General features: G+C 40.5%; 1 protein-coding gene across 4 annotated transcripts in view; it reads left to right on the plus strand.

Annotated features, from left to right (window-relative positions):
* Tln2 (talin 2) overlaps positions 1-12,790 on the plus strand; it is a 405,661-nt gene that overhangs the window by 375,095 nt on the left and 17,776 nt on the right. For all 4 annotated transcript variants that reach the window (XM_071608339.1, XM_071608342.1, XM_071608340.1 and 1 more), the window contains 3 exons: positions 1,729-1,836; positions 10,743-10,848; positions 11,641-11,765. In XM_071608339.1, the coding sequence (XP_071464440.1) occupies positions 1,729-1,836; positions 10,743-10,848; positions 11,641-11,765 (339 nt within the window). The remainder of the gene's footprint in view (positions 1-1,728; positions 1,837-10,742; positions 10,849-11,640; positions 11,766-12,790) is intronic.

Raw genomic sequence — 12,790 nt, forward strand, 5'->3', positions numbered from 1 at the left:
CAAGTCTCATGTGTGTTTCTGTCTGTCTTGCTTTCATGTGTATATGTTTATGTTAGATACAATTTTATGTCTGCTCTTATAATTGATGTGATGTGGCTGTTTCTCTGTTGCTGTGAGTCATTATCACAGACTTTTTAAAGGATACAATATACTCCATTCGCAAATATTCTCTTTCCTCTATTATAAAATATTTAGGTTGTCTACATTTATTTTTATCATGAACTTTACTATAATAAACATTCTTAGGCATATCTGGTTTTTCTGTGCTTTGGGTTATTTCCTTAGGCAAGACTCCCAGAAGTGGAATTAGTGGGTCAAATGGTATGACATTTTAATTACTGCCAGATTGTTCTCCTGTAGTGTTCTGCTGAGTTACACAGTCACCATAGTAGGCAAGCGTACTTTGATCTTGCCTCTCCCACACCCTAGATGAGGGCCTTGTGCAGAACCTGCTGGAGGTGACACTGAGTGAGGAGCATCGCAGCCTGTGTCTTCCCATAGTGCTGTCTCCTCAAACAGGCATGGGTTCTGTGCCTCACAATTAGAGGCTCAGGGGTACAGGATGAACAAAACGAGTGTTCAGGGCATAGCTCTGGGCTCCTAATTTCCGCATCCTAGGCCCGTTAGACTTTAGATGAGTCAAACCTAACTCACAAATGACAAATGCTGGCCACTTCCTCCAGGGTGATGCTCAGAGCAGGAGCGAGCCCACAAGTGTTCCCACCTGCACCCACCACCATCCCTAGGAAGAGGGGTTTGAGTGGAAAAAACATGGAGGCTGGTCAGTGCTCCCCTTCAGCCTCGACCTTTTATGCTGATGGGTGATTTCTCTGTTGCTTGCTTGTAGTTTAGTGTGTTAACTATTTCTGTAAGGCCCCCAAGTTTTTTTCAGAGTGAAGCTGCAGCAGGGAAAATGTCTAAGGGGGTGAGGATGCTATCAGTTTTAGCAAATAAAAGGGTGTAACATACTTATACTAAAAGTTTTCCTTGTGTATGTGAAATATAGATTTAACTGGGTACATTTTATCCGACAACCCTATGAATCAGAATGGATATATCATGAATGACTCAAGGTGGCAGGTCACAGTACAAGAAAAAAGCATGAGATATTGTGTTCACCATATGCTCTGGTTTGCTTATCTCGGCATTTGTATAATGTGAGATGAGTTATTTACAGTGCCTGAGGGCACTGGGGAGCTGCTATCTGAAGTTTCCCAGGAGCCCAAGGGCCGTGGCCACGGAGACCTCACTGTGACTGTGGTGTGGTTGGTGGAGGAGTAAGAACCTGGACTTCATTAGCCTGTGGACAGAGAAGGGGCCTTCAAGAGGCAGCTGCTGACAAGAGGCCAGGCTGAGCTGGGGTCAGTATGTCTCCTGCTGGAAGGCCTTATTATGAATCTTTTCTGGACATCTTCATGTATATAGAATTCTTTTCATTTAAAAAAACAAAGGAAGCAAAGAAAGGGGGATTGGGTTCAGTTATCTCTGTCATATGGCCCTCTGTCAATCTGTTGACACTACAGGGTCAACACACAGACTGACAGAGGACTTGCAGTGGAGGCAGAGAGGGTAGAGGAGGAACTTCTTTTCTACCCAGGGAGTCAAGTTGGGGGAGGCGTCAGAGGCAGCAAGCAAGGTGTCCTGCTGAACTACTCAGCTCTGCTGGGTGGATGACTTGTCAGCCAGCTCTTCTGGCTTCAAGACCTCAACATTCCTTTCTGTTTCTAGCAAGCATCCTTCCACCCTGACGTCAGCGAGGAGGTGCGATCTAGAGCCTTGCGGTACGGGACGGAATGCACCCTGGGCTACCTGGACCTTCTGGAGCATGTCTTGGTGGTGAGGAGGGGTGTGCATCATGGCTGGGTGAGGGGAAAGCTGTGTTCTTATTTCAGGATCATCTCTTTTGGAGCATCAGACAGGCACCTCTTATGAGGTCGGGTCTGGCCTGAGTAGAAAAATCTGATCCAGCACACTGAGCTTGCAAGTGCAGTCTGCAGGAAGACTCAGTTAAAATCTGCGAGAGCCTGGCTCTATCTGGGACCAAATAGGCAGAACTAGTATAGAAGAGGAATGTGAAGAGAGGGACGAAGCCATGGGGGTATCTCAGCCACCCTGAAATGTATAAGGAGGTTTTGTTACAAACACATACCTCACATACCCTGGGAGGGTGTTGAAGCTTCTGAAAAATCACCCTGGCCCCTGTGATGAACTAGAGGGGACTAAGGCCATTGCCACAAGTGTTCTGCTAACCTCCCATGACTTCCTCCTGTCCTTGAATGAATGGCTTAAATCACACTGAAAGTGACTCCCCCAGCCAGGTATGCCCAGCATGGACCTAGAAGATGAAAATTGAAGACACCAAGCAAAAGGCATGATGATTATAACTATGGACTGTCCTTACAGGAGCTTTGGGTGGGTGCAGCAGACTCCCAGTTCCTAGGGTGGCCTGACTCCCCACAGACCATGAGGTCCTAAACACAAAGAACCAAGAAATACAGTGGGTATTTGTTTCTGTCGAATCCTAGGAACCACATTTACAATGATATAAAGGCTGGGACAGACCAAAGAGATTTGTTCAGCAGTTAGGAGGACCCCCAGAAGAGAACTGATGATGTCTTCCCACCTACAATCGCACTGTTCTTTCCAAACCAAAAAACAAAAAAGATTCAATAGGCCACCTTCAGATACATAATTCTTGTACCAGAGGTCCACCATCAGGCCTTTTGTTTGTTGGACATTCTGCTTTTTCTCATTTTACCCTTGTATAGCTTGTGAGCTAGCAGGCCAAAGAAATGATTTGCAACTCATGGAAGTTAGTCCCAGGTTGAGGTCACTCTGCTAAGCAGGGATGGCCTAATCCCAGTTCTTGTTACTCCCAGCTTTGCGCTCATTCTAATATTTCATTGACTTCTCCTTAAAAATGAATTCACTTCTGATATTAACCATCTTGGGTCTTCTAAGAGATCATTGTTGTTCTTTATCCAGGTCACTGTGGTCAGTACTGGGTAGATCTTCTGGGGAGAATAACCAGACTGGGATTATACGCTTTGGACTCCAGCCTGAATCTCCATAAATGGAAATCAGTGTAGACACTCTGGGCCAAGGAGAGAGTATCTTAGCCCATCAGTGTTCACAGGCCAGGGCCTCTGTTGCCAAGCAAATTAGATGTGCTGGGATGTAATGAAAGTATTTAGCCCATGAGAAGCCCACCAGGAAATTCAGGGTAAAAAGAATAAAACCAGCAAGACTTCCAAAAGACATTCTTTTCTTTATGGAAGGCTACACAGTGGTCACCCTTCTCCTCAGAGTGTACATTCTAAGAGGTTCCATGGTTTGTTCTGAATTTTATATATATACTATGTTTTTTTCTTATACATAATTATCTATGAGAAAAGTTTAACTTTAAGCAAAGTAAAAGATTAACAAGAGCTAGTTAAAAATTGAACAACCATAACAGTATCTATAAAAGTTATTTAAAACTTAAACTATTTATTACTGGAATTTTCCATTTAATATTTTCAGACCGTGGTTGACCTTGGTGGAAAGCAAAACTGTGGATAAGAGGCATTTACTGTGTGTGTTTTGAGTCACAAAGAACCTTGTTATAACTGAAAACTAGACAGTGTGGTGGAAACAGTAGGTTTCAAAGCCTTGAGTTCAAACCCTGGTTCTGCCACATAAAGAGCCGCGTGGTCACTGACATATCTGGGCTTCAGTTTTCTCAGATGTTAAACAGGCAGTTTTTGAAGGATTCAGTAGGCAGGCCTGGAAACCCAGGGCTACGTGACTGCACTAGCATTTGCTGGGTGCTTCACTGAAGTCTACTGTCTGAAAGGCGCTGTGTTGGGCTGATGGGAGGGGCTGGGCGTCCTAGGTTGGGGTTTGAATTTCTCCTCCTTCTTTACTTTCTCTCATGCTTCTATTTTTGTCTTGTTCCTTGTGGGGGAAGGAAGGAGATCCAGGGATCTGCTTCTTTGCATTTCCCCACTTTTCCCAGTCCCATTTCCTGATGAGCCATGCTCTCTCGCTCACCTGTGCCTATGTCTGTGATCAGCCCCTTACACAGAATCTGTGGCCCAGGCCCCACACATGCAGCCCCCAGACTGACTGTTCCCACCTTTATTCACTGCATGGGGTCCAGCTTTATTCCCCAAAAAGCCACAAGCCTGCCAGCCTTTGGGGTGGTGCTGAAGCGAAGAAATCCCTTCACCCTTCAGGAAAAGTAAAGCTTATTTGGGGGAGAAGAATTCTCCCTTCATAGGAAGTGCCAGCACTTCTCTTAAGGAGAAGTTTCTCCCAGGGGATTAGGAAAAGGAACTCTGATGGGGTTCCCTCCCTGATCTTGTGCCCACTATAAACCCTGTCCCCTACCTGGGAACCGCAGTGGTGTCTGCCAATGTACCACCCCTCTCCCTTCCACTCCAGCTTGAGTGGGTGAGTGCAATGAAATGAGGGGTCCTCAGATTTTCCATGTGTATCTTCAAGGGACTGGGCAGATGGCCAGCTTCTGTGGCTTAGGAGAGGTTGAAGGGAACATTAGGAAAGGTCCAGGAACCATTCCCAGGCCACAGAGACCCCTGCTTTCAGGCCACCTAAGTACTGTCAGACCTCGGCCCTAACAATAATCAACAGGAAGAAGGGGCACTTGCTGCAGGAATACCCAACATCACATGTAATTTGGAGGTTTCATGAGAGGTGTTCACTGGGGCCAGAGGTTAGCAGGAAGGGGACAAACCAGTACTTTCTTTCCCAGGGCCCCAGAAAGAACAGACTATGCTTCCATAGGCAGATATGTGTCTCTTATGACTATTCACGTTTTCCTTGGTTAATGTTCTTCTCATGGATCATTCCTTGAATTTACTCCAGAAACAGGACTCTTAGAGTCAAGTGGTTAATGTATTTGTTGAAGGCTGACCACCTGAGTTTCTTTTCATCATTCTATACAGTTTGTTATCACTATAGTAATTATGGTAGACATAGAGGTTTATGGTAGCTTGTGCTAAAGGGAATAGGAAGAAAAGCTCCATGATGAAACTAATTTTATAAGATAAATAATTTATCTTCTGCAATGAGAATTTTTTTTTTTTGTACCTCAGGTGACAAGTGCCAATGGCTCAGACTTCCAAGGATGTGAATGGTTTAGCATCATGCATTTATGTTTCATAGATTTTTATTCTCTTTCGTAAGCTAGTCACATTCTCTGAAAGATATTTTCTAATAAAAACATAGTAAGGAAACAAGCCTTCAGCCAGGATTATAGGTGCACCCATAATCCCAGCAGCTTGGGAGGCTGAGGCAGGAGGATCACGAGTTCAAAGCCAGTCTCAACAACTTAGAGAGACCCTAAGCAACTTGATGAGACCCTGTCTCAAAACAAAAACAAAAAAGGGTTGGAGATGTGGTTCAGTAGCTGAGTGCCCCTGAGTTCAATCCCCATGGAGGGAAGGAGGGAGGGAGGGAGGGAGGAAGGAAGGAAGGAAGGAAGGAAGGAAGGAAGGAAGGAAGGAAGGGCTTCATTTCCAAAGAGTTATCATAAATATACAAGAAAGTTCAATTTCCTAACTAAAAATCGTAGAACCCTATGACATTTCTGTAACCTCAGTTGTTGATGTTGGTTGATGTCTACTGCTAAAAATAAGTTTGCATCCCATATTATTCTCCTAACTCCTTCAGCAGAGCTAACTTTGAGGACAAGAGCCAGAAAGATGGTTCCACACCAAGAGACTTTCAGGCTATAAGACCAATGAACCCAGGTAGAAACTCAAGAATGCGATGAGGAACATGAGATCTGCCAGACGTGGACACAAGTGTTGAATTTTCAGAGGGAATTTCCTACTTACCGGGTAGGAAAATGAAAGCCAAATTGCTGTTTTAAAAACATCAGAATTCTATGAAATATTCTCTAGGGTATAAATAAAGAATAATAAAATTAGATTAAATATTTACAGGTGATAAGGGAAAAGCAATTGGCACAACCAGAAAGTTCAGCCCATACATACACCCCGCCTCTTATCCTAATCCTTGATCCAGAAAGACCTGTGTGCCCAAATGACTATGCTAGCTCAGTCTAAAGCAGAACTATAACATATTTTAAGATAGCCCTCCTGGAATGTTTTAAAAATTGATTCTTGTTTATAGCAAATCAAAGAGAACAGGTGAGATTTCTGAAAGCTGAAGTTTGGTCAGACAGTGTCTGTTTTGGACTGTTTTTCAAAAGAGGAAAAGAGAAAACTCTAGAAATTAGGGTTTGGAGAAAGCGACCAACAATCTGCAGGATTAAATCAAAGTCATTTTTAGATGGCACAAAAGAGGGTCAGGGCCCTTCTTTTGTGGCTTGTCTTAAATTTAGGTATATGAAACATGGGTGAACTTCCCGTGCCTTAACCTTGTTCAGATAAAACACCTTAGAGTTAAGGATTCTTCACCTTTTCTGGCTGGTTTGTATATTTTAGTTATACTTTGGAAAAGACTTGAAAATACAGAAAACAGTATCGGCATCCATGTTCCCACCATCTATAATTAACTGCCTACCAGCATTAATTAGATTATTGTCATATTTGCTTTAGATCTTTGTTTTAAAGAAACATTCATGAATTTTGTCTTCTTCCAATTCTCTCTTTCCCTCTATGTAGGTAAAAAAAAAAAAAAAAATGACTATCATGATTTTAACATTCTTAACCTTTTGTGGGCCTGTGGCCCCTTTGAGCTGAAAGCCCTGGAGTATTTCCTGCTACCCTCCCACAAAACCTCATCAAAGAAACATCCAGACCCACAGAATGTTCCTTAAACTGTTAAGAAGGGTCACAGACCCAAATACTCTGTTGGAACCTTCTGGCAAATCTAGAATCACTACCTACTAGAGAATTTCCTTTTTTTTCCTTTTCTTTTCTTTTTTTTTTTTTTTTTAAAGAATCCATTTATTTTTCAGCAGACATTATCATCTGCTCTGGAAGCTTCCCTGTAGGCTTTAGAGCTTCGCGTTGCTGGCTCCTCATAGAGGATTCATGTTGCAGGCAAGAAGCAGCCGCTTTGCCTCAGAGTTCAATATTTCTGCAAAACCATAAAATGAGATCATTGACAGGGTTAAAATTTACTTCCACCACCAGAAAATGTTAATGTGGGTCTGTCTGTTGCCTGCTGTTAGAGATCATGTTGACTTAATGACAGAATAAAAATAGAATTCCTCTCCTCCTGCCTGTCTGTAACTTAGGGCCGCTCCCTGTCTTAGAGTAGTATACAGAATGGTACTTTCTACCTCAAGGGCTCTTCTTTTAGAGACAGAAGGTTTTAATCATTCCACTTTGATGATATAAGTGATTCTCTCCACCACACCTGTAACTTTTTCCCAGCTGTAGTGGGGCATAACTAATATATAATAAATGACATGCAAAGTATATGTTTGAGCATGGACATATGAATACATCTGTAGAAGCCTCACCACAACTAAAATAATGAATATATTTATTAACCTGCAAAATTCTTGCAACCACTGATCTGTTTCTGATTGTTATGGATTTGTTTGCATTTTCTGGGCTTTTCTATAAATGGAATCTCATCTACTCCTTTTTCTCTACTTCTTTCACTCTGCATCAGTAGTTTCAATTCCATTCATGTTGTTGTGTGTAGCAAAAATTTGCTACGTTTATTGCTGAGCAGTTTTCCATTGGAAGGCTGTATCCTCCTGTGTTTATCCATTGCTTTTAAATGGATGAATTTCATTGTATGAAATTATCTCTTACTAGGGCTGCTTAAAAGAAGAGAAATCCAGAATCAATATGGTCTTAAATATAAAAGAGTAAAAGGAAGTGAAATATAATCCTAAAAATAATTTGATGACTTGTGGGAACAGAAACATTCAGTTTATCCCAGCGATTAATATCCGTTCATTATGATAGCTTAATATCTGAGTTAAAAAGATGCATTTTGATTTTACTTTCATGTTTATCCAAGTTCTTTCTGCACATTTTCCCTCAGCTCTAAAGTGCTATCATTGTCTCTTTTTTTGTTTTAATAATACACATTAGTCTTCCTGATCCTTGCAAGAGATTATCATGAAAATGAAATGACAAGCCACACCCTGGGAGAAGCTATTTGTAGAGCATGTATCTGATAAAGAATTTGAATCTAAAAAATATAGAGAATTCTAAGACTTTGATATTAAAACTGAAAAACCCCAAATAGGGAAAGATCCCAATATACATTTCACTAAAGAAGATAACAATGTCAATTAAAATTGCAATGGTATTGCGGCACATCCACTATAATAGCTAAAACTAAAAGCAACAGTCACCCTAATTTGATTTTAGAACAGTTTCATCACCCATGAAGAAAACTTGCAGCCATTAGCAGTCACTCCACTCTGCTCCTAGTGCTAGATCTCCATTAATCTACTTTCTGCCTCTACTAATTTTCATGTTCTGGACTGTTCTTATCAATGGAATCATAGAATTTGTGGTCTTTTGTGACTGGTTTCTTTCACTACACATAGTGGTTTTAAAAATCCATTCATATTGTAGCAGATGTCAGTAATTAATTCCTTTTCATGACTAAATAGCATTCCATTGTGTGGATAACCCTAAGTTCAATTTATGATTTTTTTCTTCTGTAATATATGCTTTTAGTTATCTATTTAAAATATTCACCAACTCCAAGATTACTAAGATGATGATGATGATGATTTTCTATATAGTTTAAATATAGAATCTATATAGGTTTAATATAGAACACATGAAGACAGGAGAAAATTATAACTATCTCTGGACAATCCTAGTGGAGCCTGAGTAGGTGAATGATGTAGATTTAATATAGTTTTAATATAGAATCTATATATGTTTATATTCTCATATTTATGATGTATTTCTAGTTAATTTATGCATATAATGTGGGGTATGAGTAAAAGTCCACTTTTTTACCTGAGATTATCCATTTTCATATTGTTCTAGCACCATTTTTGAAAAAAAATTATTGTGTTCCCTTTGAATTCAAGGTACCTTAGCAACTTACTGAAAATGAGTTGTCCATATTATAAATCTAGTTAGACTTTGCTGCTCCCCTGATCTATATGTCTACATACTGATATCATATTGTCTCTTATCAATTTTTATTTTTAAAAATTAATAAAAATAAAAATTGGGGGTTGTGTTGAACCTGTAGATTGATCTGGGGAGAATTGACATCTTAACAATATCAAGTCTTCTGATCAATGAACACAGTTTTTAGGCCTTCTTCAATATTTCTCAATAATATGGAGAAATATTTTGTAGTTTTCAGTGTTCGGGTCTTGTGTGTGTGTCATCAAAATTCATCCTAGCTATTTAATAACTTTTTTGCTAAGATAAATGGTACTGGCTTTTAACATTTTCAATTCTCACTTTTTATTGCTAGCATACAGAAATGAAATTTCTATATGTATATTGACGTTATATTCTATGACCTTGCTAAACTCACTTATTAGTTCTAGAAGTTTGTTTTTCTTATGTAGATAAATGTTTGTGTCTTCTGTGGACACAAATTACTTCTCCCTCACCGTGTGTATCCTTTACTTCATTTATTTATTTATTTATTTATTTATTTATTTATTTATTTATTTTTGCCTATTGCACTGGCTAGGAATTCCAGTACGATATTGGTAGAAGTGTGAAAATAAACATTCTTACTTTATTCTTGATCTTAGGGGAAAACACTGAGTCTTCCACCATTAAGTACGAGTGTTCCCACCTTGGCTATCACTCTTATTCCTGTTCTGTTGGCCACTATAGAAAAACCATTTGATGATGTTTATGTGCTGCTTTGTTACTCAGACCCTGAGCCCTAATCATCATTCACCTAATCAGGCTCCACTAGAATTGTCCAGAGACAGTTGTAATTTTCTCCTGTCTCCATGTGTCTGGATGTGAAGATTCCCATTGTGAAACACGGAAGAGATGTAGAAAAGAATGTTGGAAGACAATTTCAAAATTAGGAAGGAGCAAGATGGTGTATATCAGAATTTAAATCTGTAGTGAAAGATGGTAAGGAGCTCTCATCCTATCTCATTTTCTTGTTTCCAATCTTGGATGGATTTGAAAAGAAATCAGCTGAGAATGTCTTTTAAGTTGGATTGGTGTTTGAAGGTTCTACTACCTTTTTCAAAACCATAAAAAACAAAAAGCATAAAACAATCTTTAAAACCTTTGAAACAGGTTAAAAGAGGGCACATTCTCATGACTTCTGCCAAGAAAGTTTGTGGTCAAAACCATGGAAATGGATTGTTTGTACCAGAATGATCATCCTGAACCATGAGCTGTTGTTCACACGGGGATTTTATCTGCAAGATTCCCCAAGTGCACATTTTCTCCAGTCCAGTGTTTGCTTTGTCTCAAGTACTAGCTGGCTCTTAGCGGGGGACTCTTGTGTTCACTCAGAATGTTCTTATGGTTTAGGCAATTTTCATTAGCACATATTTTTTATATATAAATAAAAGTATGAATAAAGGACTAAGAACTTCATCTCCTTTTGTGATCTTTGAGAACTATCAAAAGAACCTTTAGAGACACTCCAGGTTACATTTCCCACTTTTCATCTGAGGAAACTAAAGCCCAGTGAGTCTTAAGTGCTTACCCCCCCTCCCCATACCCTGCTGTCACTAGGAGATAGATAGGCAATGAAAACCAGGATGTCTGGCTGCACACCCTCCAATGACAGCTCCTCCTATCACCACGGTTGCCATCTTCTGATGCACTTGACTTGTCCTTCACTCATAGATTCTTCAGAAACCAACACCAGAACTCAAGCAGCAGCTGGCTGCTTTCTCCAAGCGTGTCGCAGGTGCAGTGACTGAGCTCATCCAGGCAGCGGAAGCCATGAAAGGTAGGTCAGATTCTCCTTCCTCTTGCAGACTGGCTCAGGGACAGTGCTTAAGACAGTCACTGAGCAGAGGGTCAACATACCAGACCTCCTAGCCTTTAATTGGCAAATGCAGCCAGGAGTATACAAGGTTCTATTTATACAAATGCACCTAGAGTTATATTTTAAAAGTAACATTCTCCATGATACTTGTGTTTTCTCCAGTCTTTATATTAAGTGCTTCTACTTAAATGGTATTGTCCATCAGAACTGCTCACTGTTCTTAAGAAATTCACCATTTATTTTCATTCTTCAAGATATTTATTCTCATTTAAAAAACAAACACCTGTGTTTAGAAAACAGTGCTGAGTACCTGTTTGCACACCCCTTCTTGTTTATAGAGAAGTAATCATTTCCCCAGGGCAAGATTTTCTCACCAATGTCCCTTCCTTTGAATTGAGCAGAGTGGCTTTTCCCCATGTGTTCCCAGAAGAGAATGCAAATTGCTGTGGTCTAAAGTCTAAAGTCTCCTAAGTTAGAAGGTAGGGTAAGGCTCCAGCCTTGTTCCATGAGATCTGGATCTCTGAAGCTGCTGTTGATGACCACTTCTATGGCTAAACACACAACTGAGGCAGAAAATCACCTTACCTCCCCTTACCGTTTACATCCAGATGAGAGCTAGAGACAAGGTCTCTTAGGGCAATGCAGATAATAGGTGGGGTGGGCCTCTATATAGATACTGTATGTGATTAAGGCAATACCCTGACATCATCTGCACCTATCAAGAATGACCTTTTACTTTTTTTTTGATATTAGGAACAGAGTGGGTGGATCCAGAAGACCCAACCGTCATTGCAGAAACGGAATTATTGGGGGCTGCAGCATCCATTGAGGCTGCTGCTAAGAAGTTAGAGCAACTGAAGCCAAGAGCAAAACCTAAAGTGAGTGTTGCTTTGTAGTTTCTTGGTTACTTGTCTAATATCAGTCGGTCTTCTAGGGGCTGACCCGTGGAACTCCACGTATAGCAGGGAGCTTGTCTTCTTCCCCGGGGTTAAACTAGCAAGTAGCAAACTTGCTCCACCTGCCCAGCATCTTTTTACAGAGTATGGAAAAAAACAGTGGGGAGTCTTTCAGGTTAACCACCCAGAAAAATACCTCTGGGCATCCAGAGGAAGAATCAGGGCGTTTATAATCTTGACTTAGTTCCATTTATAAAGCAGGCAGTGGGCGCTTCCTGCACGTTCCTGAACATTCCTGATCTGGATGTGAGATTGTCAATTTCATTTTTCTGGTTTCCATTATGCCTTCTACAGAGAAATAGCAGTGTTGGGTCTCTCCTTTCCTTAGAATCCACAGAGAACACTGTGAACCTCAAAAGAGAACCTATTAACATACTTTTTCAGTATGTACTAGGGACTAGGGTTGGCTGGTTTGTTTTTTCCATGTATGTTTGTCATCAAGATAAATGTTTAAAACATAAGATCATGAGTGTGTGTTAAGAAAAATAGTCATTTAAAGGAGAGAGATGCTTTTAGATTGAACAGGAGGAGGACACTTCCAAAATGAAAGGATGGTGACCTAGTCTTGGGGCAAAGCCAGCCAGCTTGACTATCTTCAGCAGGAAGATGGTGAAAACAGAGGAGGCCTCTTTTTCTTCCCATTTAAACAATTTTTTACTGGTACCTGTAACTTTCCTCCTTTCCAAGGACCCAATACATTAGGAAATGAAATTTGGCTCTTTTCTACAAGAAGAGTTGATGCCCTGGCTTAGGTATTTCATTCTGCCTTGTTGTGTAAGACCATAGAGCACCGAAATGCACCATCTCACCCAGCAGCAGCTCCTGGACTGATGTTGTGTGTAAAATACACAAGGGATATAATGAGGCCATTAAACTTAGGAGCATACTTAAAACCCTCTAGTTCTTAGGACATATCTCTTGATCATCTTCCTAGACTCAGTGAAGGC

This window comes from Marmota flaviventris, chromosome 2 (assembly GCF_047511675.1).
Source record: "Marmota flaviventris isolate mMarFla1 chromosome 2, mMarFla1.hap1, whole genome shotgun sequence".
NCBI classification, from domain to species: domain Eukaryota; kingdom Metazoa; phylum Chordata; class Mammalia; order Rodentia; family Sciuridae; genus Marmota; species Marmota flaviventris.